The 26,195-nt window shown below is 47.4% G+C and overlaps 1 protein-coding gene across 6 annotated transcripts; it reads left to right on the plus strand.

Moving 5' to 3' along the window:
* Positions 1-63: 63 nt before the first annotated feature.
* HEPH (hephaestin) lies at positions 64-24,140 on the plus strand. 6 transcript variants are annotated; one of them, XM_086851062.1, is made up of 21 exons: positions 64-223; positions 3,238-3,434; positions 5,529-5,773; positions 6,288-6,471; positions 7,045-7,224; positions 7,566-7,820; positions 8,300-8,468; positions 9,639-9,778; positions 10,561-10,692; positions 10,857-11,068; positions 12,609-12,759; positions 13,071-13,283; positions 13,630-13,840; positions 14,081-14,220; positions 15,112-15,243; positions 16,136-16,242; positions 16,978-17,203; positions 18,493-18,632; positions 18,993-19,155; positions 19,860-19,892; positions 21,428-24,140. In XM_086851062.1, exons 3-21 carry the CDS (start codon positions 5,744-5,746, stop codon positions 21,670-21,672), a joined length of 3,063 nt encoding a protein of 1,020 aa, XP_086707188.1. In that variant the 5' UTR covers positions 64-223; positions 3,238-3,434; positions 5,529-5,743; the 3' UTR covers positions 21,673-24,140. The 6 variants fall into 6 exon arrangements, with proteins under 6 accessions (XP_086707188.1, XP_086707186.1, XP_023781748.2 ...); XM_086851060.1 differs by having other exon boundaries at positions 109-223; positions 6,259-6,471; XM_023925980.2 differs by lacking the exon at positions 64-223 and adding an exon at positions 399-566 and having other exon boundaries at positions 6,259-6,471.
* Positions 24,141-26,195: the final 2,055 nt, after the last annotated feature.

The raw sequence follows: 26,195 nt of genomic DNA on the forward strand, positions 1-26,195 counted from the left end.
ACGCAGCGAGGGGCGGGGCCGGCGCGCGGAGCGGCCGCTGATTGGCGGGAACAGCCAGACCCCGCCCCTCGCCCCGGCGGCCGCGAGCGTGACTCTTGTTGTGCTCCCGGGGGAGCGCGCGGCCGCGTGACGTCACCGCACGCATTTAAAGGGGCCGCGGCCGCCGCCCCGGTCGGTCCCTGGGGAGCGCTCTCCCGGTGCCGCCGCCCGTCCCGCCCAACAGGTGGGTGCCGCTGGCTCCCTGCCGCCGCTCTGCCCCCGCCCGCCTTCCCGAGGCTCCCCGCACCGAGCCCTGGGCGGGGCGGGCAGGTGCACGGCACGGATCGGGCTCCGAGGCGCGGCTCGGCTGAGGCGCGGCGGGGCCGAGGCGCTCCCGCAGGTGCGGGGCGGAGCAGCCTGGCCCGCCCTGTGGGCGGGAGCGGGCGCGGTCGGCGCTGCGGGGCCGGGCTGGGCTCGGGCTCGGTCAGCCCGCGGAGGAAGCGTCCCTTTGTCCCTCCCGGGCCGGTCCCCGCCGGCGCTCCCGCGTCCCGCTCTGCAGCCCCGCCGCGCCGCCTCCCGCTCCGCACGTAAGGGATGAGCCGTCCGTCCTTCTGCCTTCCTTCTGTGCTTTCCTCTCGCTCTCGGGCTGTGCTTTCCCTGTAGTTGGGTGTCGGGGAATATCCATGCATCGTCCGCCTGGATCAAATGGGAGTTGGATCCCACCAGCCCGCCTGAAATGTGATTTCGTTCATTTGTGATTCCTGTGCTGTCGGGGACCCGGTAAAGGACAGTCGTGGGGGAGGATTCTGTTGTAAAGTACAAGGTTCAGGGATGGATGTAATATAAAACTTGGGCTGGCTTTGGTTTTCTTTCTTTCTTTTTTTTTTTTTTTTTTTTTTTACTTAATCAAGGCAAATATTAATATGAAAGAAAAATGTAAAAAAAGCTTTTGATAGGAATTTAGCTACTTTCACCTTGTACTAATCGAGTAACTAAATGGTGATTAGTTACTGTCAAGGGTGTGAGCACAGAGACTTTGTGTCATCTGCTACATCTCCATTCAGGGATACTTCTTGCTGTTCCCTAGAATCACCCCAGAGGTGTGTGCGAGGTTGAACTCCAAGCAGAGTCCAGGTGGGACCCTTGGGAAGGCTGTCCCAAGGACTTGTCCCTGACTCTTCAGTGGCAGAGGCCAGCACGGAGTGGCTGTGTGTGACTGCCCTGCCCTGCCGGGCGCCGTGTGGGGCTCGGAGCGGTGAGCAGCGGCTCTGCCACGGCGGGATTGTCTCCGAGGGCAGTTCTCACTCCCAGCCTTCAGAGCCGCTGTTGTCCCGTGCTGTGGTACTGCCTGCACATCACGGAGATGAGAGCACACAAAGACCAGCCTGCCCCGGCTGCCGGCGCTCCCGGGCCCTGAGGAGGCCGCCCTGTGCTCAGGAAGCTCCCGCGACCTTTGCCCTGAGCTGACACGGAGGCCGCAGCTTGGGCTGAGTCAGGAGCATCCCGCTGCCCTTCCCTCGGGGTGTGTGCTGGCAGGGTGGCAGCTTTGCAGCTTTCAGGCTGAGGACGGCTGCTGCTGTTTCTTTCCACATTGCTGTCAGCACTGCCTTTTGCTGGTCTGCTGTGTGAAACGGCGCAGGTATGGCTTTCCAAACTCCTTCCTTTGAGTCAGTGTTGGCACAGAGGGAATCAAAAAATGGTATTTTACCTCCCTGTGAACAGCAGCAGGGAATAAGTCCGCAACTGAGTGGTGTGTAGGGGTGGGCATGAGCCAGCGTGCTGCTGTTCCCACACTGCTGAAGCTGCTTTGAAGGGGCTGTTCTGTGTCCGAGTTTTATCAGCTGTATGACCAGGAGCTTCTGAAGGGGACTGGCTACTGGAGCCACTGGAGCAGAGCTATACTGTGTTGACCTCTAAATCTGAGATTCCTACAGCTCCCTTCTGAGAAAGGAGGGAAAGAAGGTGTCTCGAAACTTTGTCCAATTTAATGACTAATTTGAAACAGCAATACTTGGTTACCATTAGCTTCTGAGAATAGCACAGCATGTTTGGAAATCAAGAAGAGAAGCTTTGGAAGACCATTGCCATATGCTGGGGTTGAATCATGTCTGTTGGGTGTCAGATGTTAGAAGAGGTTTCACAGCAGCTCTGTGTGACGCTGTGCTGACTGAAAGCTGTCAGAATATCCAGTTTTGCTGTGGGCAAACCTTATACATTCATGTTGCTGTCACAGAGACAGTAAGAACAAATAATGACAGTCTATGAAAAACTGCCCCAGTGCTGTGTCACCATCCTTTTCTGTGTGAAAAGGAAAACTGATTCTTCTGAGTTTTCTTGCTAGGTCACGTTTCTCATTCTTTTGCTTTCTGTTTCTCTCTGCTATTCTGAGTTGCTGTTACATGTCTCAAGAGCTGTATCTCAGCATCTTGGTTAGGTGCAGTTTGTTTGTTGGCTACATCCAGCTTTGTTAAGGGTCTCATTGTGTGAGAACTTTTGTAGTCATTTTCATGTGATTTTTAAATGCAGTTTAATCCTTCCTTATCTTCTGGTGTAATTCTACTGCCCCATATTGCATCAGCTTCTCCTTCACACAGGCATTTCTTTGAGCCTGTATTCACACAACTGTATTTGATTTTAGACAGTTTCCCCAACTTTTTCCCAACTCTCTTAAGAGTATTTCTAATGCTTATTGCTTACAAGCTTGGTGTCAACTGGAAGTTTTATGAGTAAGCTACTTATTGATCAAAATCATGGGGAAAAAATGGAACAGAAAGGAAAAACCTTGTGCAGCCTATTTGAAATGTACTCCTGGATTACAGACAGCTGCTTCCTAAGAGCCATCTTTAGAAATGTTAAAATTTCAAATTACTTCATAGTGACTAAACTGTACTTTCTAAGGTGACTTAGAATAGAGGGATCTTGGTGACAGTCTACAATATACAGATACTTGCTCAGAACTATTTCCTTGAGCTTTGTATGTGGCCCTGCAAGATGATTTGGAATGTGAGCAGTAGTGAAAAAAGGGTTAATTAAACTATTATGAGAGCTGCACATTTGGTCCTGGGGACTCATTTACTGAAGCATGCTCTCCATACACCTCGTGCGTCAGTTTGGTTACAGAGTGATTTCCTTCTTTAATATTTGAGTAATGATCCCTATAGTACTTACACCTGATTTCTTCATACTCTCTCAAAATGTCCAGCACCTTCAAACCAAATGGTCATATTCTGTTTCATTCTTTTTGTGTTTCCCAAATAGGTGTAGCTTCCAAAAACGCCTTCCCTGTAGGCTGCGATGGGATCAGTCTGGTGGTTGCTGCTCTGCATCCCTGTGCTGTCACCCACGTTTGCTGGGGGTGTCACCCGAGTCTATTACCTGGGGATCCATGAGGAGAACTGGAACTATGCTCCAACAGGGAGGAACGTGTTCGCTAACCAGAGTATCGCACGAAACCGGTACGTTGGCTTCCAGCAGAATTTAGTCTGGGGCTGGCTTTAAGCTGTCATTTGATGTGTAATTTAATGAAAGTATTTTGGGGCATCTGAGCAAGCAAGAGACACACTCCCGTAGATTGTGATCTTTATGAGCTTAATGTTTAACTTGTTTTATGCTCCTGTGGTAAAACCCGTGTCAGTGGGAAAAGGGATGGTTAGTCTGGAGAGTCCAGAGCCCATACACTAGAGAGAAGTGTACAGAGAACAAACACGGAACAGAAAATAGAGCAGATACAGAACAGATAGTTCTAAAATTGCCCAGATTTTGCAATACTCTACCCTGGAGTTTCATTTTGCTTAGTTCCAGCTGGTGATCAGCCTGTTTATCCTGAAGCATGTTGACTTTTCATCTTTATATAAATGACTTCACAGAGCCAGTTTGTTTTTGTTTCAGTGGAATTTCAAGCCTTAGACTTAATGGGACTTCCTGCATGGGATTTTAGGGGCTGTTTGAAAAACAGTTTTGTTTTTCTTGCAACAGTAAATCTGGAAACTGCAATAATTGGTTTGAGTTACTACACAAACAGTGTTTTGGGTTTAGCTTTCAAAACCTCAAGCCTTTTTCTTTGGTCGGTGTTTTTTTGTGTGTGTGGTTTGTTTTGTTTTTTAAAAGGTTTCCATAGTATTTTAAAGGCATTTGTGCTTTTTTTCCTTGCCCTCATTTTCTGTGGCAAATAGCTGATATTTTTTAACCTGCTCTCCATAATAGCTAACACTCAGGTTCAGACAGCTCCTTCTGAAGCAGCACAGTGGGAACAGGAAGGGAGTGCAGAAACATCCAGGTCTGTCAGTTTTTTCTCTGGAAAGAAGTCAGTTGCAGTCTGTTCTGTGAAGATGCTGTGTAGATGTAAATAAGTTCACAGGAAGCACTCAAAATTGAGGGTTAATAGAGACTCCTAAAGTGATAATGAATGTAGTGGATTTTGTTTGGTTTCTCTCATAATACATGAAGAGAAGGGAATGAAATTCAGGACAATGGAACTTAAAAGCAATTTAAAAACTGTTGTCACTGCAAACAATTAGTTAATGGGACCTATTTGTGCAATGATTACAGAAATGAAACTGCTGGCAATTAGGAAGGGATGACATGTTGATATGATTGATAGGGATAGCAAATAATTTCAAGGATTTTTTTTTTTCTGTTGGGAAGAAGTGGACTGTGTGGGGGAAAAGAGGCACATCTGTAAAACAAAGTGTGAATTATCTTAAAATCTTTGCTGATAATGGCTGCAGGGATGCCTTGGCAAAGGGCTGAACTCTGGATTGTGTAGCCAGAGCCAAGCCCTGCCTGTTTTTGAATGATGAGGACAATGCTTAATATTTGTGTCTCCCCTGTTCATTCTCTGAGATGTGCAGTAGAGTTTCCCTCCCTTCCAGTGCTGCTCTGTTGCTGTGGGTGATCAATCCAAAGGGAGAAGTGAGGGGAGTGACCTTGGCTCTCATTTAGGCTGGTTCCACTAATACCTGGACTGTGATTCATCTCTTATCTATTAAGAATTACCCATAAAGAGCAAATATGCTCATGAGTTAAACTTTAGTACTTGTATGAGGTTTTAACTCTGGAAGCTGGTTATATGCTGACTATGTTCCTGCCTGACTCGTCTGCCACTCTGGAAGGAATTTGGAAACTGTTAAGTAGAAGATCGTCTTTCAGACTTCAAATTTTGGCCAGAGAGCTCAGGAATCCACTCTACCTGTCTTGTAATTTAGCTAGAAATGCCACAAAGGAACTGAAGTGAGTTTTGAAGAGCCCAGTGAAGGCTGAAGGAAGCATGAGAGGGGTTCTCCCAGTGACACCCACACGGGATTGTCTGGGAATCCCAGTCCTTCCCATTTCTTGTTTGCAGGGCACAGGCCAGGGTTCACTTTTTGTCTGTTGGTGGAGAGCTGGGTTTGAGGTCGTGGCCATGTGTGGCTGGCTTAGAGCATCCCATCTAATGCCAAAGTTTTTGGCTGCACCCTGGAAAGTGGAGTGTCACCATCACTCTGCTGCAGTATTGACCAGCTGTTGTGTATAATAATGACTCATAGTGCCTTTCCTTTTGAACTCAACAGCCAGGCCTCAGCATTCCTGCAGTCTGGGAAAGACAGGGTGGGAAGCACGTACAAGAAGTCTGTCTATAAGCAATACACGGACTCCACGTACACCACTGAGATCCCCAAACCTGTCTGGCTGGGCTTCCTCGGGCCTGTCATCCGAGCAGAAGTGGGGGATACCATTCAAGTGCACCTAAAAAATTTTGCTACTCGACCGTATACAATCCATCCTCATGGTGTTTTCTACGAAAAGGACTCTGAAGGTAAATGAGCTACTGCCATCATGGAGACAGATTTTTCTCACTGGTAATTTAGGAGTATGCATGGAGGAGAACTGTCCATAAAGCCCCAGCTGGAAAGCAACTGCCTTTGGGTGTTTGGTGAAGACACTAGGTGTTGGGGCATGGGTTGTGGGGCTGGAGTCCTGACTTGGGCCCAGGTTTCTTGATTTTAGAACCTCCAAAACACTGATCAGTTCTAGAGATTGTAGAAAGACTGTGGGGGCACAGTGCAGAATGGAAGGCAAAGCAGCACTAGGCAGAATGGAAGTAATCCTGCTGACTCTGTGCTGTCCTGTTTACTGGGCAAGTTGCCTTACAGTGGCTCTGTGCCTCAGTGCCTCTTTGAGGAAGTGATGTTTAAACACTGTTTCAGCCTTGGGATGGTGAGTCTCAGTTCAGTTTAAGGTTACATGTGTGAGCATCTTGGCTCTTCTTGAATGGATGTTGTGATTGCTCAATTGTTCTAGGATCCCTGTATCCTGATATGTCCCCCCAGGATCAGAAGAAGGATGATGCTGTTTTCCCAGGAAGGAATTACACCTATACTTGGACTGTCCCTGAAGATCACAGTCCAACTGATGATGACCCAAACTGCTTGACCTGGATCTACCACTCTCATATTGATGCACCAAGGGACATTGCATCTGGATTAATTGGGCCTTTACTTACATGCAAAACAGGTAAAAACACCAAGAGAAAGCAGCTGAGGCCTGCAGCTCCATAATGTAAAGGTCTTGTGGTGACATGAACAAGGATAGGATGTGAAGATACTGTGGTGTGCAGCTCCAGCTTCAGGGGGAAACGCAGCTTGGTTATAGAGGACAGTACCTGGGTTCTAGCTGGATTCTGGTCATTGCATTGCCATTATCCCTTAATGGCTGGGCAGGTGAGCTCTCAGGCCTCTTGATCCAAGAGAGCTGCTTGAATCCCTGTTAAAAGTAAGATTCTTTTCCAAGATCTAGTTTGTGTATGAAAAACATGGTGGCTGGCTGGTTTCAGCAGGAGTGAGAAGACTGAAGGTGTTGTAGTTGAGGCCTGCAGTGGCAGAGATGCTTGGGAGGTAGATCTGGATTGGCAGGGATATATTGGAGAAGTGTGAGCTCACCACAGAGTGCTGAGCTGTGAGGATGGTGGAAAAGCATCTGTCTCCAACTCATGTGACAAGACTTACTCTGCTAGTATGGTTCTGATCTCTTGCCTGATGTATGATTTTCTGCATAAGTGATTTTTTTCATTCATTCCTCTCACCTCAGGAATTCTGACTGGCAGCTCTCAGAGACGCGGGGATGTTGATGTTGATTTCTTTCTGATGTTCAGTGTGGTGGATGAGAACCTAAGCTGGTACCTGGATGAGAACATTGCATCATTCTGCACAGATCCTGGCTCTGTAGACAAAGAAGATGAGGAATTTCAGGAGAGCAACAAAATGCATGGTCAGTGTCACCTCTGTGAGGCCACTGTCTGCCAAGACACTCAGGAGTGTCAGTGCTCCAGGATCTGCTCTGAGATCATGTGCTTAGCAAATAATATCTTGGACAGGGCAATGACTCCAGAAAATGAAAGCATTGTTTAGGTTTTATCTTTGGATTGGGTGAGCTTTTATAACCTTTGTTTTAGAAACGAGCTGTGGAACTGGGCTCTCCAAAGCAGAAGAGGAGGAGGAGGAAGAGTTCCGTTAGTTCCATCCTCCTGTCGTGTCTGTGCTGTCACCTGCTGACAGGTGCTCTGAAGGCCCCTTTCCTGCTCTCTAATTTTGGCTTACTTGGTTTTTCAGCTATTAATGGTTATGTGTTTGGCAACCTCCCTGAGCTGAAGATGTGCGCTGGGGATTCTGTTTCATGGTACCTCTTCGGGATGGGCAATGAAATTGATGTTCACACAGCCTACTTCCATGGAGAGACACTCAAAATCCGGGGCCACAGGACAGATGTGGCCAGCCTCTTCCCAGCCACTTTTGTTACAGCAGATATGATCCCCAGGAACCCTGGGAGATGGCTGCTGAGCTGCCAGGTCAATGATCACATACAAGGTAAGGCAGAGGGTGGAATATGTCCTGGACTCTGTGTCCTCTGTTTTTGATGTACGTGATGTACAGTGTGGTTGGGAACAGTGCCTTGGACATGAAAAATGTCCTCAGATGAGTGGGTGACGCCTTGTCTTGTAAAAATTGGAATGGGCTGGTAACTAATGTGCAGGGCAGCTTTGGCGGGGCTAACTTGTACCATGGTGTGATGTTTGGTATAGCTGAAAGCTGAGATGAGGCAGTGCCTTAAGAGCTCTGGTCCCTGTAAGAGGCACTTGCATGATAGATCTGAGGACAGCAGAACACTCTAATCACTCTGTCCATAATTCCATAGCATATCTAAGGTTGGAAGTTCTGCTCACAGAACTCCTTGCTTTCTCCCATCTGTGGGAGGATGTCCATTTGGGACAGCAGAGAAAGGGTGAGACTGCCCATTCTGCTGGCTGGAGGGGCTAAGTGGGTGTCCACCTTCATGTCTTGGACAGCTGGGATGGGGGCACTCTATGAAGTCCGGCCCTGTTCTCGGCAAGCTGCGGCGCCCAGCCTGGGTGGGAGAGTTCGGAAGTACTACATAGCTGCCAAGGAGGTGCAGTGGGACTACGGACCCGCGGGGTTCGACCGCATCAGTGGGAAGCAGCTCAGTGACACAGGCAGGTAAGTGAGAGGTTGCTGGGCTTGGGCAGTGTTTGGGGAGTCTGGCCTGTGTCAGCAAGGCTGCTCAGGAAAATGTGGAATTTCTTTTTTTTTTTTCAAAATCCATACCTGCTGCACAGTGGGGTACATTTCCTGGGAAGGCAAATCACCCCATCTAGAAAGGGAGGCTGCTGTAACTGGACTGCACCAAGAGCAGTACAGGTACCTTGGGGCTTTCCCATGAGAGTGCTGTGTGGCACAGCTGTACCCACAAGCAGCAGAAAGTCCCAGCAGATGTACAATGTGAGCTGCCACATTTGTCTCTGGGCTTCATTTCTGCTTGCTGTGCCTAACCTAGGAACAGATTGATCTATTTGAAAAATGATTCAAAAAGCCCCTGGTGCAGCAGACACAGGGTGGCAGAGCTGGCCTGCAGATGGGCCTCAGGCTGGTGTTGCTGCAGGAAGCAATTTCTAGGAAATCAGATAAAAGGCCTTGGATGGCAGCCCTCCATCCCATGGTCAGGTGACTGGGATAGCAGTTGAGAGACTTTCCATTCAGTCTTTGGCTAACTGAAAGAGATTTTTCTCCTTCCACAGAGATCACTTCCCTTCCCTAGTAACCTGTTGGAGAGGATATTATTCAGATGGAGAAGAGAAAATGTAGAGTGGTTAATTATTTACCCAATGCCATTCAGCAAGCCTTGCAGACCTTAGACCTGTCAGCTGCCCTTGTAACTGCACTGCCTCTCCTGCAAGGCTTGTTACTTATATTTGGTGAGGGTGGTAGTGGAGGAAATAAATACCTTTACAGCTGTTTATTTTAGTTGTGATTGGGGCTGTCTCCAGCTTCTGAAGAGGTCAGAGTTCTAGCACTGCCTTCTCACTGACTGCACTGCAGTTTTGTTCATTCCTTCACACATCTTATGTAGTGATGCTGATCACATCTGGCAGGTTCACCTGGGAGAGGGTTGTGTGCTACAAGTGCTCCCTGAACACACAGGTGTGTTCTGTGAGTCTGTAAGGGGAAAAAAGCTTTGCAGTGTCAAAGCTATGCTTGTTCCAAACTGGAGGTGCTCTTCTTGTCTGAAATACTGCTTGATTTGGAGATGCTGATGGCCTTGCCAGCTGGAGCAGGGGAACAGGGCTGATTTTTCTATCACGTGACCTGACATTTGCTTTTTGCATGTAGTTCTGCTGAGGAGTATTTCAAACGTAGCCTCTACCGAATTGGGGGTGTCTATTGGAAGGCAAAGTATGTGGAATATACTGATGAGAGCTTCCGTGAGGAAAAGCAGCAATCAGAAGAAGAGAAACACCTTGGAATACTTGGTAAGAATCATCCAGGAACACAAATCCTCTGTCAGTGTCTGTGAGAAGGATGCTGATGCTGGGAGTGCCAGGTGGCTGTACCTCCCTGATCATTTTGAAGGGCAGAGAGGGGCATAAGAGGTGCTTCACACCAGTCACATTTGAGAGCAAAGGGAACAGGCCAAGGTGAATGGGTAGTTGAATGGATAGAATCACTTCAGGGGTCATTCTGGAGGTGTTCCAGCAGTAAGGGACACAGTGTAGTATGTGTGACTAGAGCTAAACAGGTCACAGCAATAGCTCCTGGTTATGTGGTTTTGACTGAACTGCTTCAAGGCATGCTGCAAACCCCTGTTCTCAGAGAGAGCTTTCTCTCCTGAATGAATGCTTGGGGACAGCATGGTAAAGGCTCATAGCTCCTCTCTGGCTTGCTGGGTTGTGGGCTTGGAGCATCTCTGAGGCACATGCTTTGGGTAGCTGAGGGGACCTTACATAGGTGGGGGACAGACATGAGCCTATCCTGAGGGCATTCCAGCACATCTGGCTGTTCTGTCACTTCCCTGTGTGTGAAGGCATGATTCCTCTCTGAGTTCTGAGTTTTCCTGTGGACCCAAACTGCTTTCAGACAATCCTTGCCAGCTCCTGCTCCCCTTGAGCTCCCTTCAGCAGCAACAAGGCCAGGCTATCTGCTGCCTCTCATCTTTGGCCCTACAGCTTGGAAGAAGGTGCCCTGTCTGCTTTGGTTTGCTTGATGGCCTGGGGAAGTGCTCTGCTGTTGATGTGCTCTCTTTGCTATATTCTAGGTCCAGTGATCAAAGCTGAAGTTGGAGACACCATCCTGGTGACATTTTTTAACAAAGCCTCCTGGCCCTTCAGCATCCATCCGCATGGAGTGTCCTATGGGAAGGCATCGGAAGGGATGTGGTACCATGATGGTTGGTGGATCCCTTTTCTTGAGTACAGCCCTGTCACCCTTCAGAGGTGCTGGGTGTTTGGTTGACACCAATGAAGCAAAGCCTGCTCTGAAAGTAGCTGGTGAGAAGGTGTAACCAAGTTTGAGCAGGGACTCGGGAGTAACCCTGTAATCCCTGTTTTAAAGGCCTGTCCCAGAGTGGGGTTTCTGTGGAGCCACTGCACAACTTCACGTACCGCTGGACTGTGCCAAGGCACGTGGGGCCCACGTCCAGCGACCCTCCCTGCCTCACCTGGATGTACAGCTCGGCTGCCAATCCTGTCAAAGACTCCAGCTCAGGCTTAGTGGGGCCTCTGCTCATCTGCAAGTCAGGCACTTTGGATAACAACAACAAGCAGGTAAAAGGGTTTTCCTGCCTTGTTCCTACCAGGTTTTTGCTTTCATATAGAGAAAGGAAGCATCAGCAAAGCATTAGGGAGCATATTAAAAACAAATGTGCAGTAATGTAAGTCCAGGAGAGTCAAATCAAAGCCTTGTTATTGGCCAAGTTAATGCTGGTACAGCTGGTGTCCAGGTCTTTCCTGGGAAGGGCCAGTAGTGTTCTGGGCTCTCAAGAGCTGCCCTCAAAAGAGTTCCTGAGGTCTGGTTTTAATTCACAAACAAACTTGGCTGAACAACTGTACCTTGGAACAGTTACCTTATAGGTAACTTGTCCTGAGGCTTGTGTAGCAGGCTGCTTTCAGAGAGGCATGTGGAATAGTCCTTGCAGTCCCAGAAACACTGAAAAGACATTTTTACTTACAGGTGTTCTGCTTGGGTGATACAATGCTTTGAGGTTTGGGTGAGCCTCATTTATTCTGCCAGACAAGTTAATTTCCAAGCAGAGCTGGCTACAAAAAGGCATGTGAAAATCCATGTCAGTCTTAGGCTTTTGATGGAGAGGTGAAACCTGAAGGGCAGACAGAACTTCCTCTTGGAATTTCACACAGGAGTAGTCTATTCCTGGCAGTAAATCTAGGGAAGACAGTAAATTGATATCCCTGGGGAGGTACCAGACCCCAGAGCCTTCCTAGGGGAGCTCAAATCCAGTGGGGGCACCGTGAGACTAAATTAGGAGTGCAGAAGAAATGAACATGCTACCCAGGGTGAAAATATGGATCTGCTGAGCAGAGAGGACTGTGAATACGTGCAACCCTCAAGGTGAAGGAGTTGTGATAACGATAAACATGGGCAGGTATTGGAAGGGTATAAGCAAAAGAGACAGACCTCTGTAATTGTAAGACAGGGGAAAATCACCTGGGGTTGGCAATTCTGGCTCCACAATCTCAAGCAAACCTTTAATGAATGCTTAATTGTGGAAGGTGCATGGCCACTCTGCTTCATGGGCTGCAGCCTGGGAATTGCTCACCTTCTCAGCAGGCTGGCTGCCTGTGTGCTGCTGGGGAAAGTGACACCAGTGGGAGTGTCTGGACACCATCACAATGTTCTGTCAGTGGGGAAACACCATGCTTTGGAATGCATTTCTTAGGAGAATTAACACTCTCAAGGATTTAGGGTAATTAAAAAATCCCCAATCCAGGTCTGTGATAAGAGGCAGGAGGGCATGGTGTGGTCATCATCCTGCCTTGTGTCTGGGCTCTGGTCTTGGGTCTTGTTTGGACAGACACCTTAGGTGTGGGGGAGGAAAGGGGCACTGACTTCTTGGCCTTGTCTGAGTTTTGTTCATTTTATTCATGTGAAATATCATGGAAAATGCACAAGTGGTGCCTTTTGTGAAATAAGAGGAATGTTCAGCATGAGTAAAGGGACAGAGTCTTGTCCTTCAATAAGCCATGTTTTAAAATAAAGGGAAATACAAGAGCCAAGCAAAACAGTTTTAACTCTAAGAATAGCTAATTGTCACATTTTAAAAGTTAACAGCCATCATTGTAATTACAGAAAGGGATCGACAAAGAATTTTATCTTCTCTTCAACGTGTTTGACGAGAACCTCAGCTGGTATTTAAATGCCAACATAAAATACTACTTGAGGATGGAAGAGACATCTGTGAAAAAGGATGATGGCTTTGAGGAATCCAACAGGATGCATGGTATGCTTGGCTGCTGCTCTATGACAGCAGGGATGAACCTGCAAAGCATGGGCTGATGTTCACCTGAAAGGCTGAGCTGGGGGCTGGAAGGGTTGTGTGGTGTTGGCCTGGAATCAAGCCAGGCTGGAGGCACCAGGTGAGACATGGACAAGCAGCACAGCTGTCTGGAGAAGTGTGCTCTCAGAGTATTCAGGGTGAATTACGAACAAGTTACCCTTTTTCTGACTGGCAGGCCTGTCCTACAAGGTGTATGCTCAGAATCTCCTGGCTGACACCTACCTGAACAGAGTTAATTGCTTTCTCCTTTCCAGCCATCAATGGACTTATGTTTGGTAACTTGCCTGGGCTGGACGTGTGTGAAGGAGACAAAGTGTCCTGGCACCTCCTGGGCTTGGGCAGCGAAGCAGATGTCCACGGAGCTGTGTTTCAGGGAAACACCATGCAGATGAACGGGATGCGGAGAGACTCAGCCAATCTGTTCCCCCACACGTTTGCCACTGCTTTCATGCAGCCTGATAACAGTGGTGAGTGCCTGCACAGCTGACAGGGCAGATGGAAGAGTCTCCCTTTGTGGGATTTGTTCCTGTGGCAGATTCTCTAGTGTGGTAGGAACTCTTACAGGGTGAGCTGTGCTACAGGTGCTTATTGTGTAAGAAAGCTTCCTGAGATGATTTATGTGTAGGACTTTGCTGTACCATTCCTGCTTGATTTCTCCACTGACTCCTTTTAACCTTGGCCTGTGCTAACCAAGCTGCCTAAGCACCACAGAGATACACCAAGCACACACTGACACCCGGTCGGTCGGGGAAGGAGCTGTTTCCCGGAATCTTCAAAAGCAGCTGATCTCCTTGTTCATCCTGCCTCCCTCAGGGACTTTTGAGATCTACTGCCAGACAAGCAATCACTACCAGTCTGGGATGAGGCAACAGTATGTTGTTTCCAAGTGTGGAAAGGCGGGTACTGCCTCTGCCCATCGCTACATGGGAGTGCGGACGTTCTACATCGCGGCAGAGGAGGTGGTGTGGGACTACGCACCCGACCGCAGCTGGGAGCGGGAACGACACAACCACTCTGCACAGAGGTACAGCCCACCTTCTGGGGAAGCCTTTGGCAGCGTCCCAGCAGATCCTGGTGGAGCCTGTTGAGTGTCTTGGCCACCCTGTGACCTGGTGCATATGCTGGTGGTGCTGCTGATAGGGGCGCAGCGCTCCACGTCATTGCAGCCCAAGCTGGCTCTGGGAAGCCCCTTCAACTTGTGAACCCCAGTTGTTTTTTCCCCATGAGGTTTTGGTTAACTCAGCACTCATTCTGCATTTCTCAGCTATGCTGACGTGTTTCTGAGCAACGAGAATGGACTGCTCGGCTCCAGGTACAAGAAAGCAGTTTACAGGGAGTACACGGATGGCACTTTCCAAACCCCAAAGACCAGGATAAGTGGTGATGAACACCTAGGGATACTGGGTAAGAATGTGAGCAGAGGGTTCACCTTCCTCTCACACAGCAGTGGGACTGGGGCTCTGAAGCTGCAGTGGCTCATAGCTGTAAGCTGAAGGCTCACTGGATATTTAGGCATCTGCTGTGTATGTAAGTGCAGAGAAACTTGGACTGTCTTCTACTCACATCTGCCACCTTAGAGACAGCAGTTAGAATTGTCCTGTGCACAGCTTGTAGGAAAGTCTGGGCTTTTTCACTTGCCTTTGCACCTGTGTTCTGTCATGGCTTGGGCAAAGCATGTTTCACAGCTGCATTTCTCTGGCTGTGGGACAGAAACAGCCACTGACTTCTAGAGAGAGGTCTGAGAAATAGAGGGGAGAATCTGTAGCTGTGAGAAATGCTGCTGGGGCAAATGCAGGCAGACTTGGGAAGTGGAGGAGCATTTTGCACTGACTAGTGGAGGTCTGTGGAGACAGAACTGTATTATGATCCCAAGGCTGTAAGTGGTGTCAGGGCAGCCATGCTGAGGCAGCATCTGCCACTCAAAATAGGCTGCAGCTCTGATTTGTGACACTGTCAGGCTCAGTTGAATATTGCCACATTTTTTGAAACCAATAGCAAGGGGTGATCAACATGTGACATTTAGCACAACAGTACTCAGAAATCAAGCCTTAGCTGTGCTGGGCCCAGTTAAGATGTATAACCACCTTCATTGTGAAAATCAGACCAGTTTCCTAAGACTTGGATTGGGACTGACATCCAATTCTTTTTTTGGGAGGTAGTGACGAGGAAGGGGAAAATCATAAATACTATAGAGTAATATTTCTGGGGAGAAGATGTTGAGAGAGGGGTGGGAATATCCCAGGAGATGTGCTGATGGATTTTGCTGGTCTCAGAGTACACTCTTCCTGTCTCAAGGCCCTTTTCTGTGGGCGGAAGTGGGTGATATTCTCAACATCGTGTTCAAGAACAACGCCTCACGTCCCTACTCTATCCATGCACATGGGGTACTGGAGCAGCAGACTGGACATCCTCAAGTAGCAAACCCTGGTAGGTCCCTGTCTCTAGCAGCATTCCTGTGTGAGCTCACGCAGCTGATTTTATCCCAGAGCCAGACTGGTTTCCTTAAGCAGCCTCAGATGTCCTGGTTTTGTTACAGTAGAGTGCTGGAACTGAGCAGTAGCTGGTCTTTCAGGTCCAGCAGAGTTTTAGTGATACCATTTGTGTGGGGATGGCAGCCATCTGGGACATGTGTAAGACAATCTTCTGTGTGCAGCCTTATCCCTGAGTGTGGTCCCTCTCTGGGAAGGGGAGGGTGATGGCAGGTGACAGCTCAGCTGGTCCTGAGATGGGGAGCCTCTTCTTTGGGATGCATGAGCACAATAGTGTGAAATAGGAGAAACACACAATTGCTTGCTGGGATCTGACTGAAATGGCCACTTTGTCTCATGATTCAGATGCCAGTGTATTTAATTTTTGGTCCCCTCCAGCTCGCCCAGACTATCAAAGCCACAGTCAGGCTGTTAACCAGTTTCTGTCTTTGTGGAATGGGCTGCTAATATAAAAAAGGGTAATTTTAAACCCTGGTTTGAATCAGCATCACAAATTCAAGAAAGAAAAAAAAAAAAAAAAGAGAAGAAAGATTATCCTAAGCTTCATGTGAATGAGCTTCCATGGTCATTTCCATGGTCAGGTCCAGTCTCGAAAGCAGCAGATAAACCTGCATTTTTCTGGTACCAGACAGTGTTTACATCCTGTGACCTCCCTCTTGCTCTGAGATGGGAGCTTCCATCCTGCTTTGTGTTTGGGGAAGGCAGATGCAGTAACTGGCAAATACAGAATTGAATTTGGGCTTTGGAGACATGATTTTCTTTTTCCATTTGGTTTTGCTGCCTAGTGAGTGGGTGTGTCAGCTGGTGTATGGCGCTGTTCTGTCCCTCAGGTGACATTGTGACATACCGATGGGAAGTTCCTGAGAGATCTGGCCCAGGGCCAAATGATTCAGCCTGTGTTCCTTGGGTCTACTACTCTGCTGTGGACCCAGTAAAGGTAAAATAAAAGTTATAACCAGAAAAGCCTAATTAGACCAATTTTTTACTCTCTTTAGAAAACAGTGTGAGTTGGGTACAATTTAGAGATTGGCCCAGCCAAGAGGTGGAAGAATCACCTGGTAACATGTCCAGTCTTCTCCTTGGCAAGGAAGTCATCTGAATTTGTCCTGATGTCTGTCCTTGTTCTTGCCTAACAAACCTTCATGAAACAATTCTCCTGTCTCTCCTTGCTACTAACCTTCCTCCAGTTATTTCTAGGCTATAAGAACATCTCCCAGTTGGTCATGATTTCTACTGGTGAGAGCCAGTAAAGGCAGAAATTGTCCAAAATAAACCTCATGAATAAAGCAGGCAGATTTGACCATTGCTAGAAGTGTCATAGCACTGATTTCACAGGGCAGCAACCTGGAGGATCCTGCAATAAACCATTGCATTCAACCCAGAAATAATGGCCTTTTTATCTCAAGTTGCAGATGTTTTTGCACTCAGTGAGTGGAAAATACTTTGATACCATCCATATTTATGACTTTTGGATTTGCATTTATAAGAGCACGTACAGTTCCTGTTCCTGTGCTTCAGTGGCTGATGGTCTCCAACAAGAATACTTGTGTGGCAGCACTGGTTGTTTTAAGTGGGGTGATGTGGGAATAGAAAATGATTGCTGAAAGGCAAAGAACTGTGCATGAGAGGGTGAGAAGGTCCTTGCCTCAGTGCTCTCCTTCCTTCTGATTAGGATATGTACAGTGGGCTGATCGGGCCCTTGAAGGTGTGCCGCAGAGGGGCCCTGCAGTCCAGTGGGACCAGGAAGGATGTAAAGAGGGAGTTTGCTCTGCTCTTCCTGGTTTTTGATGAAAATCAGTCCTGGTACTTGGAGGAGAATGTGGAACGTTTCAGTAAGGGAAATCACAAGGAGATCAACCTGCTGGATGAGACATTTGTGGAAAGCAACAAAATGCACGGTAATGTTGGTGTTGATTCTGCAACCTCTCTAGGTAGGGAGGTCTGACTTGTGGTGAATGTCCTCATCCTTTACCATTATCAGTGGCACAAACAGAATTAAACTGTCTGTTCTCAATATTACAGCACACCTACAGCACAAATCTTTGATCTGCAGTGAAGGCTGATCATTGTGGCTGTTCCTGTAAGGAGGAACAGCAACATCCTGGCCAGAGAGGTTAATCTCTAATGTGTCTGAGTGACTCAGAAAAGGAAATGAAATTAAGCATGAAATTAACTTGTCAGACAAATTTAATTCTGTTTGTCTCAGGGACCATCAGAATATATTAGACATCAAATTAATTTTCAGAGCTATGTGGCTGCAAGATGTGGCTCAGTTTTAGCTGTTTTAGGTTATTTCTACCATAGAAGGATGAACACATTTGTTTAAATTAGTGTGTTATTTATGTTAGTCTCTCTCCATATTTTATCTAAGATACCCTCAGCAAAACAGGTCCCTTGGCAGTTGTGGGGATAAGAATACTGAGGTGCTGCATTTTGTGTACTCTCATCACTACTGGTTTTGTATGGGAGAGGTAAAGCCTCTCCAAATAGACCTCCATGAAGATGTGATTGTTAACCCAATATTACAGCTAGCAGAACCAGCATGCTGAAGTTGGATACTTGTTTTAGGGTACACAAAGTACCCAGGGCATACCTGGGAGTAAACCCTGGTGCTCTGCCCTCAGATCCTGCCTCTTTCCAACTTATTCCCTCTGTTGTCATCTGCATGTGTAGTCACAGCAGGATTTCTTCCAGCTGTGCTACTTGAGAGGTAAAGTCTTGTCATGCAGGGATTTTAAAGGTGGTTGGAATGAGATGTGTGTGGCCAGCCTGAGGCACAGCACCAGAGGGCTGCCCACTGGCAGGAATTACCCCTTTTCAATGTCCATCAAGGAAATTGCTCAGACATTTATATGTATGTAGGTATATACGTTTCTCCATCCCTGGGCTGAAAATGCAATTTTTATGCATTTTGACTTCTAGAAGCAACCACTTCTGATGGCTGACTGCAGGCTTTCAGCAAAGGTAGTTTTTGAGATTTATTTGAGCTGAGCTACAGCATGGCCTTGAGTGCAAGAATGGATAAATAGCTGAGCTGGGGGGACCATCCTGTGGGGGACACTAACTCCTGATACACTGGGTTTTGTATGAGCTTTGTAGCCTTCAATTTTCTGCCTTCCTCTGAGGAAGTGCAGCACCAATTTGATTTCACTAACAGCCTTTTCCCCTCTGTGTTATTCCTGCACAGCAATCAATGGCAGGCTCTATGCCACCTTGCCTGGGCTGACCATGTACCAGGGAGAGAGGGTGGACTGGTACCTGCTGGGAATGGGTCACGAGGTTGATGTCCACACAGTCCATTTTCATGCTGAGACTTTCATATACAAGGTAAGAATATCTGCTGATGGTAAAGCAGATACTGACCACTGATATCAGCACTTTTACTTGATTCTGAATGTCTTTTAATGACTCTGAAGCTTCACCCAGGTAGGAAAAGGATGTGGTTTTACACATCCCAGTCTGACTCTCTGAGCCTCTGTTGTGCTGAGATTTCCAGCTTAATCCTTGTTAGGGTTAGGCATTGTCAGATTGTTTTCTTTACAAGCTGCAGTTCTGGAGCTGCTTTTTGAAAGCTTTGGGGTTTTTTGGTCATTAAAAATCTGAAGTGGTCCCCAGCAGCACTGGCAGAATTTTCTTTCTGAGAAGATGCATTGAGCACTGCAGCTAATGGCCTCCCTTTTCTGACAGAATGGCAAAAGCTACAGAGCAGATGTTGTGGATCTGTTCCCTGGGACCTTTCAAATGGTGGAGATGCTGGTTGGGAACCCTGGGACATGGCTGCTTCACTGCCACGTGTCTGACCATATCCATGCTGGGATGGAGATCCTCTTCACTGTCCTGCCTAGAGGAGGTAGGGAGCTGTCCCTGTAAAACATCCAGCAGCACTTCCTGCCATTGCTGTGAAATTCTGAGTGTTTGTATCTCAACTCTCTTACATACTATAAAAAAACAGTTAATGGAGAAGATGATATACTTAAGTGTTATTAAATTATTATATTCCATTTAAATATGGTAATACCTGGAGCTGGAGTTAAAAACAAATTGTTTTCTGGAGTTTACATTGCCTGTGTTATTCTGAGCTTGATTTTTAGCTTGTGTCTGAATTGCCATGTTCAACTCTCAGCCAGTAATGGCTCTTTCTGAGAGCTGGATGGTGCTCAGAGGTGAGTGACTCTCAGTACTGGGTTTGCCTGCAGTGGAGGTCACATGGTGATGTGGTTTTAGATGTATTTCCAAAATAGTGAATGCCCAGTGTTTCAGTTGTGAGTGACCAGCACCTGCCCACTGTCAGGGCCATCTCTGTTTCTCCCTCAGCACTTTCCTTTTGAAGGCTGGAAAGGGTTGTGCACTGGAACTAGGGCTGCCTCTGAAGTGGGTGATTCAAAAATACTCTTGTCTCATGTAGAGAGGGAGAACATGGACAGGACAAAGGACAGCCTGCTAGTCCTGGAAAACCATGCTGCCTTTGGATCTGATCCTTGCCAGATGTGCCCTGTTCTGGTCTTTGCCTGCTCAGCCCAACACCTTCTCACCCTCCTTTTTGTTTCCTTTCAGAGTCAGAGCTGGAAGACTTGACTGCCACCCCAGGTAGGGTGTGTACAGCACTGCCAAACCCTGTCTGTGGGAAGGGGGGAGGGCAGATCCCTGAGCAGCACAGAGGTTTGGAGGGAGGAACACACACAGCACCCACAGCTTCTACTCTGCCAGCCTGGCAGTGCCTCAGTGCGAGGCCCTGCTTCAGGAGATAACTGGGAGGGCACCAGTCTGTCTTCTGGTGATAGGAATAAGGAAGTTGGGCTGGTTAGGCTTGTTTGGCTTAGGTGGAAAAGGTTAGTGACCTCACACCCTGTTGTGCCTGCTATGTATGGATTCAGATTCAGAGTATGAGCCGATGTACTGGCAGAGATTTGGAGCAGGGTGCCTGGGATGGGTTGTCCTCCCTCTTTGGACTGTCAATGACCTTGTGTTTAGGGAAGTTTCACAATCATCTCTACAAGCTGAAGGGATGTAGTCAGCATGTAAACAAGCACATCTGCCTTCTGCTCTATTCCCCCCGAGAAAAGAGCCCAAGCACGTGCCTGGAGTTTTGTGTGCGTTGTAAAGAACAGATGTGAGAAGCCATTTGGTTGTGACCAGCACAGGGAGGAGGGGAGTATCATCCCTTTGAAATTTTTTGTGGTAGTGAGTAGTGTACTGGTGGTTTATTTTTCTGGTTTTTCATCTCTCTTCACAACTCCATTTTTCAGCTGCCGTGAGGAAATTCAGCTGAGCTGATTTTAGAGCCAGTTCAGGCCAGCTACAAATGCAGCCACCTACCTACAACTCAGCAGGCTTTCTCCACTGTTATTTTAGTAATTTTCTCCCCAACATTTTCATCACACAAAATGGATAAACCAGAAGAGGAGTAGGAAATAAGTGAGAGCAGTAGTGGCAATATTAAATAATCTGGTTTTATAGCAAGTGCAGATATCAGCCTGTGTGTGCTCACCAGGCAGGTATCTTGGCCAAGCAGACTGAAACCTTGCCTGAGCAGACAGCCCCTTTTCTCAAGAGGTGGCTGCTGCCTCTGTGGAGACACAAGCAAGCTCAGGATCTTGCTGGCTCACCATGGGCATGGCTGAGTGAGTACATTCAGTGGTGTGCAGGACAGCAGCCATGGGCACAGGGAGCATGCACTGGGGGAACTTGCAGCAGCCCCAGCCTGGACATGTTCTCATCTCTGGGCTAGGGACAGCAGTGGCTGATTAGGATGGACACCTGTGAGACACTGACAGGTTCTGGGGTGGAGCAGGTTAGGGAAGGACCCTTCCATCTCAAATCTGTGTGGGCTCAGGGATGAGGGTCTGACACTGGATGGCACTGGGGTCTCCTTTGAATCATTGAATCATTAAGGTTGGAAAAGACCTCTAACGTCATTGAGTCCAACATTAACTCAGCACTGTCATGTCTACCACTGAAATTTGTCTCTAAGCTCCATATCTACACATCTTTTGAACGTTTCCAGGGATGGTGATTCTACTACTTTGCATCAGGTTTTCCTTAATGCAACTTTGTCACATTTCTTGCAACCTTTCAATTCTGGTATTGCTGGCTCTTGTTGAAAATACCTCTCTGTCTCTCAGGGTTGCCGCTTGAGGATGAGGATGAGTCCCAGAGGCTGATTCTTTTTGGATCTAAGGTGACCCAAGAGCAGATAGAGGCCACAGTCATCTCTCTGGCTGTTGTAGGAGTCCTGCTGCTCCTGGCTGCTGGTGTCCTCCTGGGAGCAGTCATCCATCTCGAGAGGCAAAGGAGGTTACGACGCAATCGGAGATCCATCCTGGATGACAGCTTCAAACTCATGTCTCAAAAGAATTCTGGTCTCTGAAAGCCATGTACAAACATTGGGCTGTGTGCTTGGAGCAGGGGCTGGATCCTTTCCGCAGCAAAGATTTTGGGGCATCATTTCAATTGTGCACTGAGGAGGGAAAGCTGGAGCCCTGACCTCTTCATATATTCTCCTGAGCCCTCTGTAAAGAAAATCCAGGAGAGATCCAAGGACCCTTTGAACTGACTGAAGACAAGTAATGATTAAAAAAGGTTCTTCTGGAATACTCTTCCTCCCCAAGAAGAGAGGGGACATTTTCTTATCTCCAGAACAGCTCCAATTGGTCTTTCCTAGCAGAATAGCTTAGGCCATATTCCAGTCTTGTTCCATTGCCAGAAGTGAGTTGGGACTTGTTTGCCAAGGAACTGTGAACTATTAAAGTAATTAATTTGAAGGAGAGGAAGATATAATTTTCAGTTTTGTGAATCAATGAAGAATACAGAAAAAAGATTGTTAAGTTAGAGTTGGATTGCTGTTTTTAATGAGTAAGTGGGCAGACACAAATTCAGGGCACTGGATACCACTGTGAGAACCCCATCCAGGACCATGATGAGCTGTGCCTCACTGTCAGCCTTGCTGTGACACATCCTTTTGTTCTTTGCTGGGGGCAAAACTGGGGCTGGGTGGTAGGACCAGAGTTCTGTAGCTGTGGTAGCTGTCTTCCATCATCAGCTGTGCCCACACACAGCACCACACCATCATCCTGTGTGTGCCCACACATCCCACAGTCCCATCGCCCTGTGGGTCAAGTACCGAGCCCTTCCCTGTGTCCAGCTCCCTCCCCTGAATCCCCATTACTCAAATGGATGCAGGTTAGTGCTTCCATATTTCTGTGCCTGGTTTAAAAATGGAAAAAGCATAAAAGCGATTTGTTCTGGGTGGCTTTCAGAGGCAATTAAAGGAGCTAAGTGGCTCTAATTACAAGAGACTGCTGCGGGCTCCTTAGGTATAACAGCACCATTTTCTTCAGAACAGTGGTTATCACATACTTAATCATGTTCAATTCATATCAAGCCCCTGCATATTTCTAGCTGCCTTTTCCTTTGGCAGTGAGGACAAAGCTCATTATTTTTCTTTCATTATACTTCATTAAGCCTGGTGAGGGGCAGGAGGGCTGTTGAATACTCTGAATATGGATGATCCTTGCTCAGATTCAAGCCTGCTTCAGTTGCTAATGCAAACCAGAGGTTTCCAAACCCATCAGTTGTAGGGAATTTTAGAGGCTATGGTATGAGAAATAAGAATGAAGAAAGAAGTCTTTATTTTTTCCCCTTTGACTTGTTAAAAAATAGATCAAAAATGTTTTGGGCCTGCATTTAAACTAAAGAGTGAGTTTAAAAGTATTCCCTTGCTTCAGGGAAGCAGAACAGGGAAATTGCCCTTCCTGTAGCTCTGCAGCCTGGTTCCAGACTGGGCTTTAGGTGCTGGCCCCAAGCAGGACAGCAGAGGGCTAGGAGCTGGATTTCACACATTCCATAAACAGCAGGCTGCCAAAATCCCTACAATGTAAGGTTTTTTTTGGGCCAAGTTGAGCATCAGTGTCAGAGGTCTCCTCTCCAGCAGGGGTTGTGAGGAGCTCTGGGGGCAGGCTCTGGAGAAGCCTGTGGTGTGAGGGTTGTGTCCTGTGAGCACCAATTCCTTCTCAAACTGGGCAAACTCAAGGGAAAGCTTTGGACAAAACAGAAACATAATTTTTCTAGAACTTTCTGTTGCAGCAAATTGACAAAGCACAGTTTATCAGCAAGTTCACAACTGCATCTAAGCAGGACTCAGCTCTCCCAGCCAGTGTAAATGTGAGGAGGAGGAGAGATAACAGAATCACAGAATATTCTGAGTTGGAAGGGACCTACAAGGATCAGAGAGTCTGGTTCTTGGGTGAATGGCCCAGACAGGGATTGAACCCTCACCCCTGGCATTATTAGCACCATGCTCTAACCAGCTGTGCTAGTCCAATAAACCTCCACCATAAACCCACCACACTTTAACCCACGCTGCCATGAGTTCAGAACAGCTTTACTGCCATGGAAGAATGGGTGTTTCAGCTTTTGTATGGGATAAATGTAAGAAGCAGTTACTGCTGCTTGTTATAGTCACTTTTAGGTAGTGCTTTCTGTCTGCAGTTTGAACACTGTCCTTCCTAGACCCTCATTAGCTGTGATGACATTTTCAAAAGTTGACCCAGATGATCACTCACCTCTTTGAAGCCTTCCAGGCTATCTCAGGTGACAGCAATGAAGGGTTGCTTGTTCCATTGCAGCAGCTGGCTGTTTGCAGCAGGGCTGGGGTGGGATTCCTGTGCTGTCACCCTGCTCAGTGATGGGCAGGCAGCCCTGCCCTCAACCATGGCCATGTGGCTCATCCTTCTGCTGACTCCCACTCCAGCTGCATGGGAGATGTGTGAGGCAAAAGCTTTTTGGTTGTGTATGTGGAAATAAAAAAACTGCCCTTTTTTTCTCTAAACACAAAAATTAGTGTGGAATTAACCTGTGGCACTCCATAAAACAGCTGACACTGATAATTGTCAGTGAAAGGGTTTGCTGGGCTCTCAACAATTGTGCAACCTCTAATTTTGAAGTAAATTGCTTGGTGATGCAGACTGGCCGTGCAGGATGTTTGCAATTTTGTTGGCATGGCAAACTATAGGAGTGAGAGCAAGTCTGGAGTATGTGCTTATAGACTGCCTGGGGAGAGGAATTCAGGCACAACAGCTGCCAGAACAAGGGCATCTGCAAGGTAAAATCAGAGGATGGATCTGAGCAGAAGAGAAGGCTGAATCTGATTTATTAATCTATGGCATCTGGAATATGGGATGTACAAATAAGGCAGTGTACATACATGAGGTACCAGACCTGCTGCAGCACTTGTCTTGGAAACAATCAATGAATTCAGTCACAGACTGTTCTGGGATGTGAGAAGAGCAGGACTGGGCATGTGATTGATCAAACAGCTGTTGCTGAAATTAACATTTATAGTGTTAAAAATCAAAGATAGCCTGTCTTAGAAATCAATTTGTTTGTTAATTTGCTCTTATTTTGGGGAAAGTAAATCTGTTGCTCACCAGGTGCTTTATAAACCAAATGTCCTTTGGTGTTCTTGAGAAAACAGGCTTCATTCTGCATTCTTTAACTGTGGGAAGGATGGGCAAGATGAAACAGTAACCTGTCCCTGAAGAGACACAAGGAAACAATAAAGGAGGAGCTCAGCCTGTTGGGAGAAGGTGTGGGCTAAGAACTTGCTGTATAAGAGACAGTTCAGTGTGTGCTGTGCATGTCTGGTAGGCACAAGAGAGAGAAATACTCTCTTAGTGTTATCAAGTATAACAAAGAAATTATGTCTTACTTTGTGTATGTCAATATGGGAAGCTTTACAATCTGTCACTGTAAGGAACTGACAGAAAATCCTGCCTGTAGGACCTTCCTACTGGATCCTTATTTTTCATATTTAGGGTTTTTCTCTTCCAAGGAAAGCTTTCTTCTTCAGAGGCAAGTGAAGAGCAGACATCTTTGGGTCAGTCTGACTTGCTTTGTGAGAAGCAAACAGGCACAAAGCAAAGCTGAGGATGGTAGTGGGCAGAGTGTGTCCCTGCCTGCCCGTGGGCTCCTGCTGCTGGAGGCTGTGCTGGGATGGCAGTGGCTGTGTGAGGGAATGGGGTCGGCAGTGAGACAGTTCTATTCCCCATGTCACTGCCAAATGCAGGAAGGTCTTAAGCAAAACATAAAATATGGGAGAGGCCACGGGTGTGGGCATCAGTCCCTCCAGGTTTGGTGTTTCCTGCCAGTCCTTTTGAAAACTTCCAGGTCATTGCACTTTGGAGTCAGTGGGGCGAAGGATGTACAGCCAGATTTGGATGGGTTTATCAAAACTGATATCAAATCTTGTACAAGGCTGAGCATGAGCATTGTGACCAGTCCAATTTGCAGACTCTCAGTTTGTTAAACATCAAAAAACCGCAAGGAGTGAGAGCAGCACGGGTGTGAGGAGGTGGCTGGTGGGCTGGTGAGCTCTGCAGTGCTCCAGCAGGGCCGGAAGAGCTTGTTAGTGCTGCATTGAGCTGAAACAATCTTCAGCCTCCTTTCATCAATACTCTGTGAATATACAACTCAGTAGGTTACAGCTGGCATGTGACCCCAGAAAACTTCCTTTCTGCTTCATTTTACCAGTGCAAAAGAAATATTTTTTCTTGGGAAGAGCTGCTGCTTGATTTATCTGTTCCATGGTCCAGATGTTCAAGATAGTCCTGCTATAAACCTGTGTACAGATGTTCATGGATACAAGGACATTTTTGCACCAGCCCAGTGGATAATACCTTATTCCAAGGGCTGTACAACCACAAGGGAGGGGCCCTGTTGCCCACTGCCAGCCCTGGAGCAGTGCCTGGCTCCTGTCCTGCACCAAGGTCTGGCCACAGACTTACACATGTAGCTCTGTGCAAAGCTGAGCAGTTAAAACCATTTGCCACTGCTGAAGGCATGTCATGCCTTAAAGTTGCAATCTCTTGTTTCACAAAAAAAAGACAATGCACA

This window comes from Cyanistes caeruleus, chromosome 14 (assembly GCF_971803275.1).
Source record: "Cyanistes caeruleus chromosome 14, bCyaCae1.hap1.1, whole genome shotgun sequence".
NCBI classification, from domain to species: domain Eukaryota; kingdom Metazoa; phylum Chordata; class Aves; order Passeriformes; family Paridae; genus Cyanistes; species Cyanistes caeruleus.

Bases quoted from the DNA above. Each gene is read 5' to 3' on its own strand.
- HEPH (XM_086851060.1), top strand. From the start codon at position 3,274: ATGGGATCAGTCTGGTGGTTGCTGCTCTGCATCCCTGTGCTGTCACCC. The intron at 11,069-12,608 runs GTAAAAGGGTTT...TTGTAATTACAG, and splicing joins TGGATAACAACAACAAGCAG to AAAGGGATCGACAAAGAATT. The intron at 17,204-18,492 runs GTAATGTTGGTG...ATTCCTGCACAG, and splicing joins GGAAAGCAACAAAATGCACG to CAATCAATGGCAGGCTCTAT.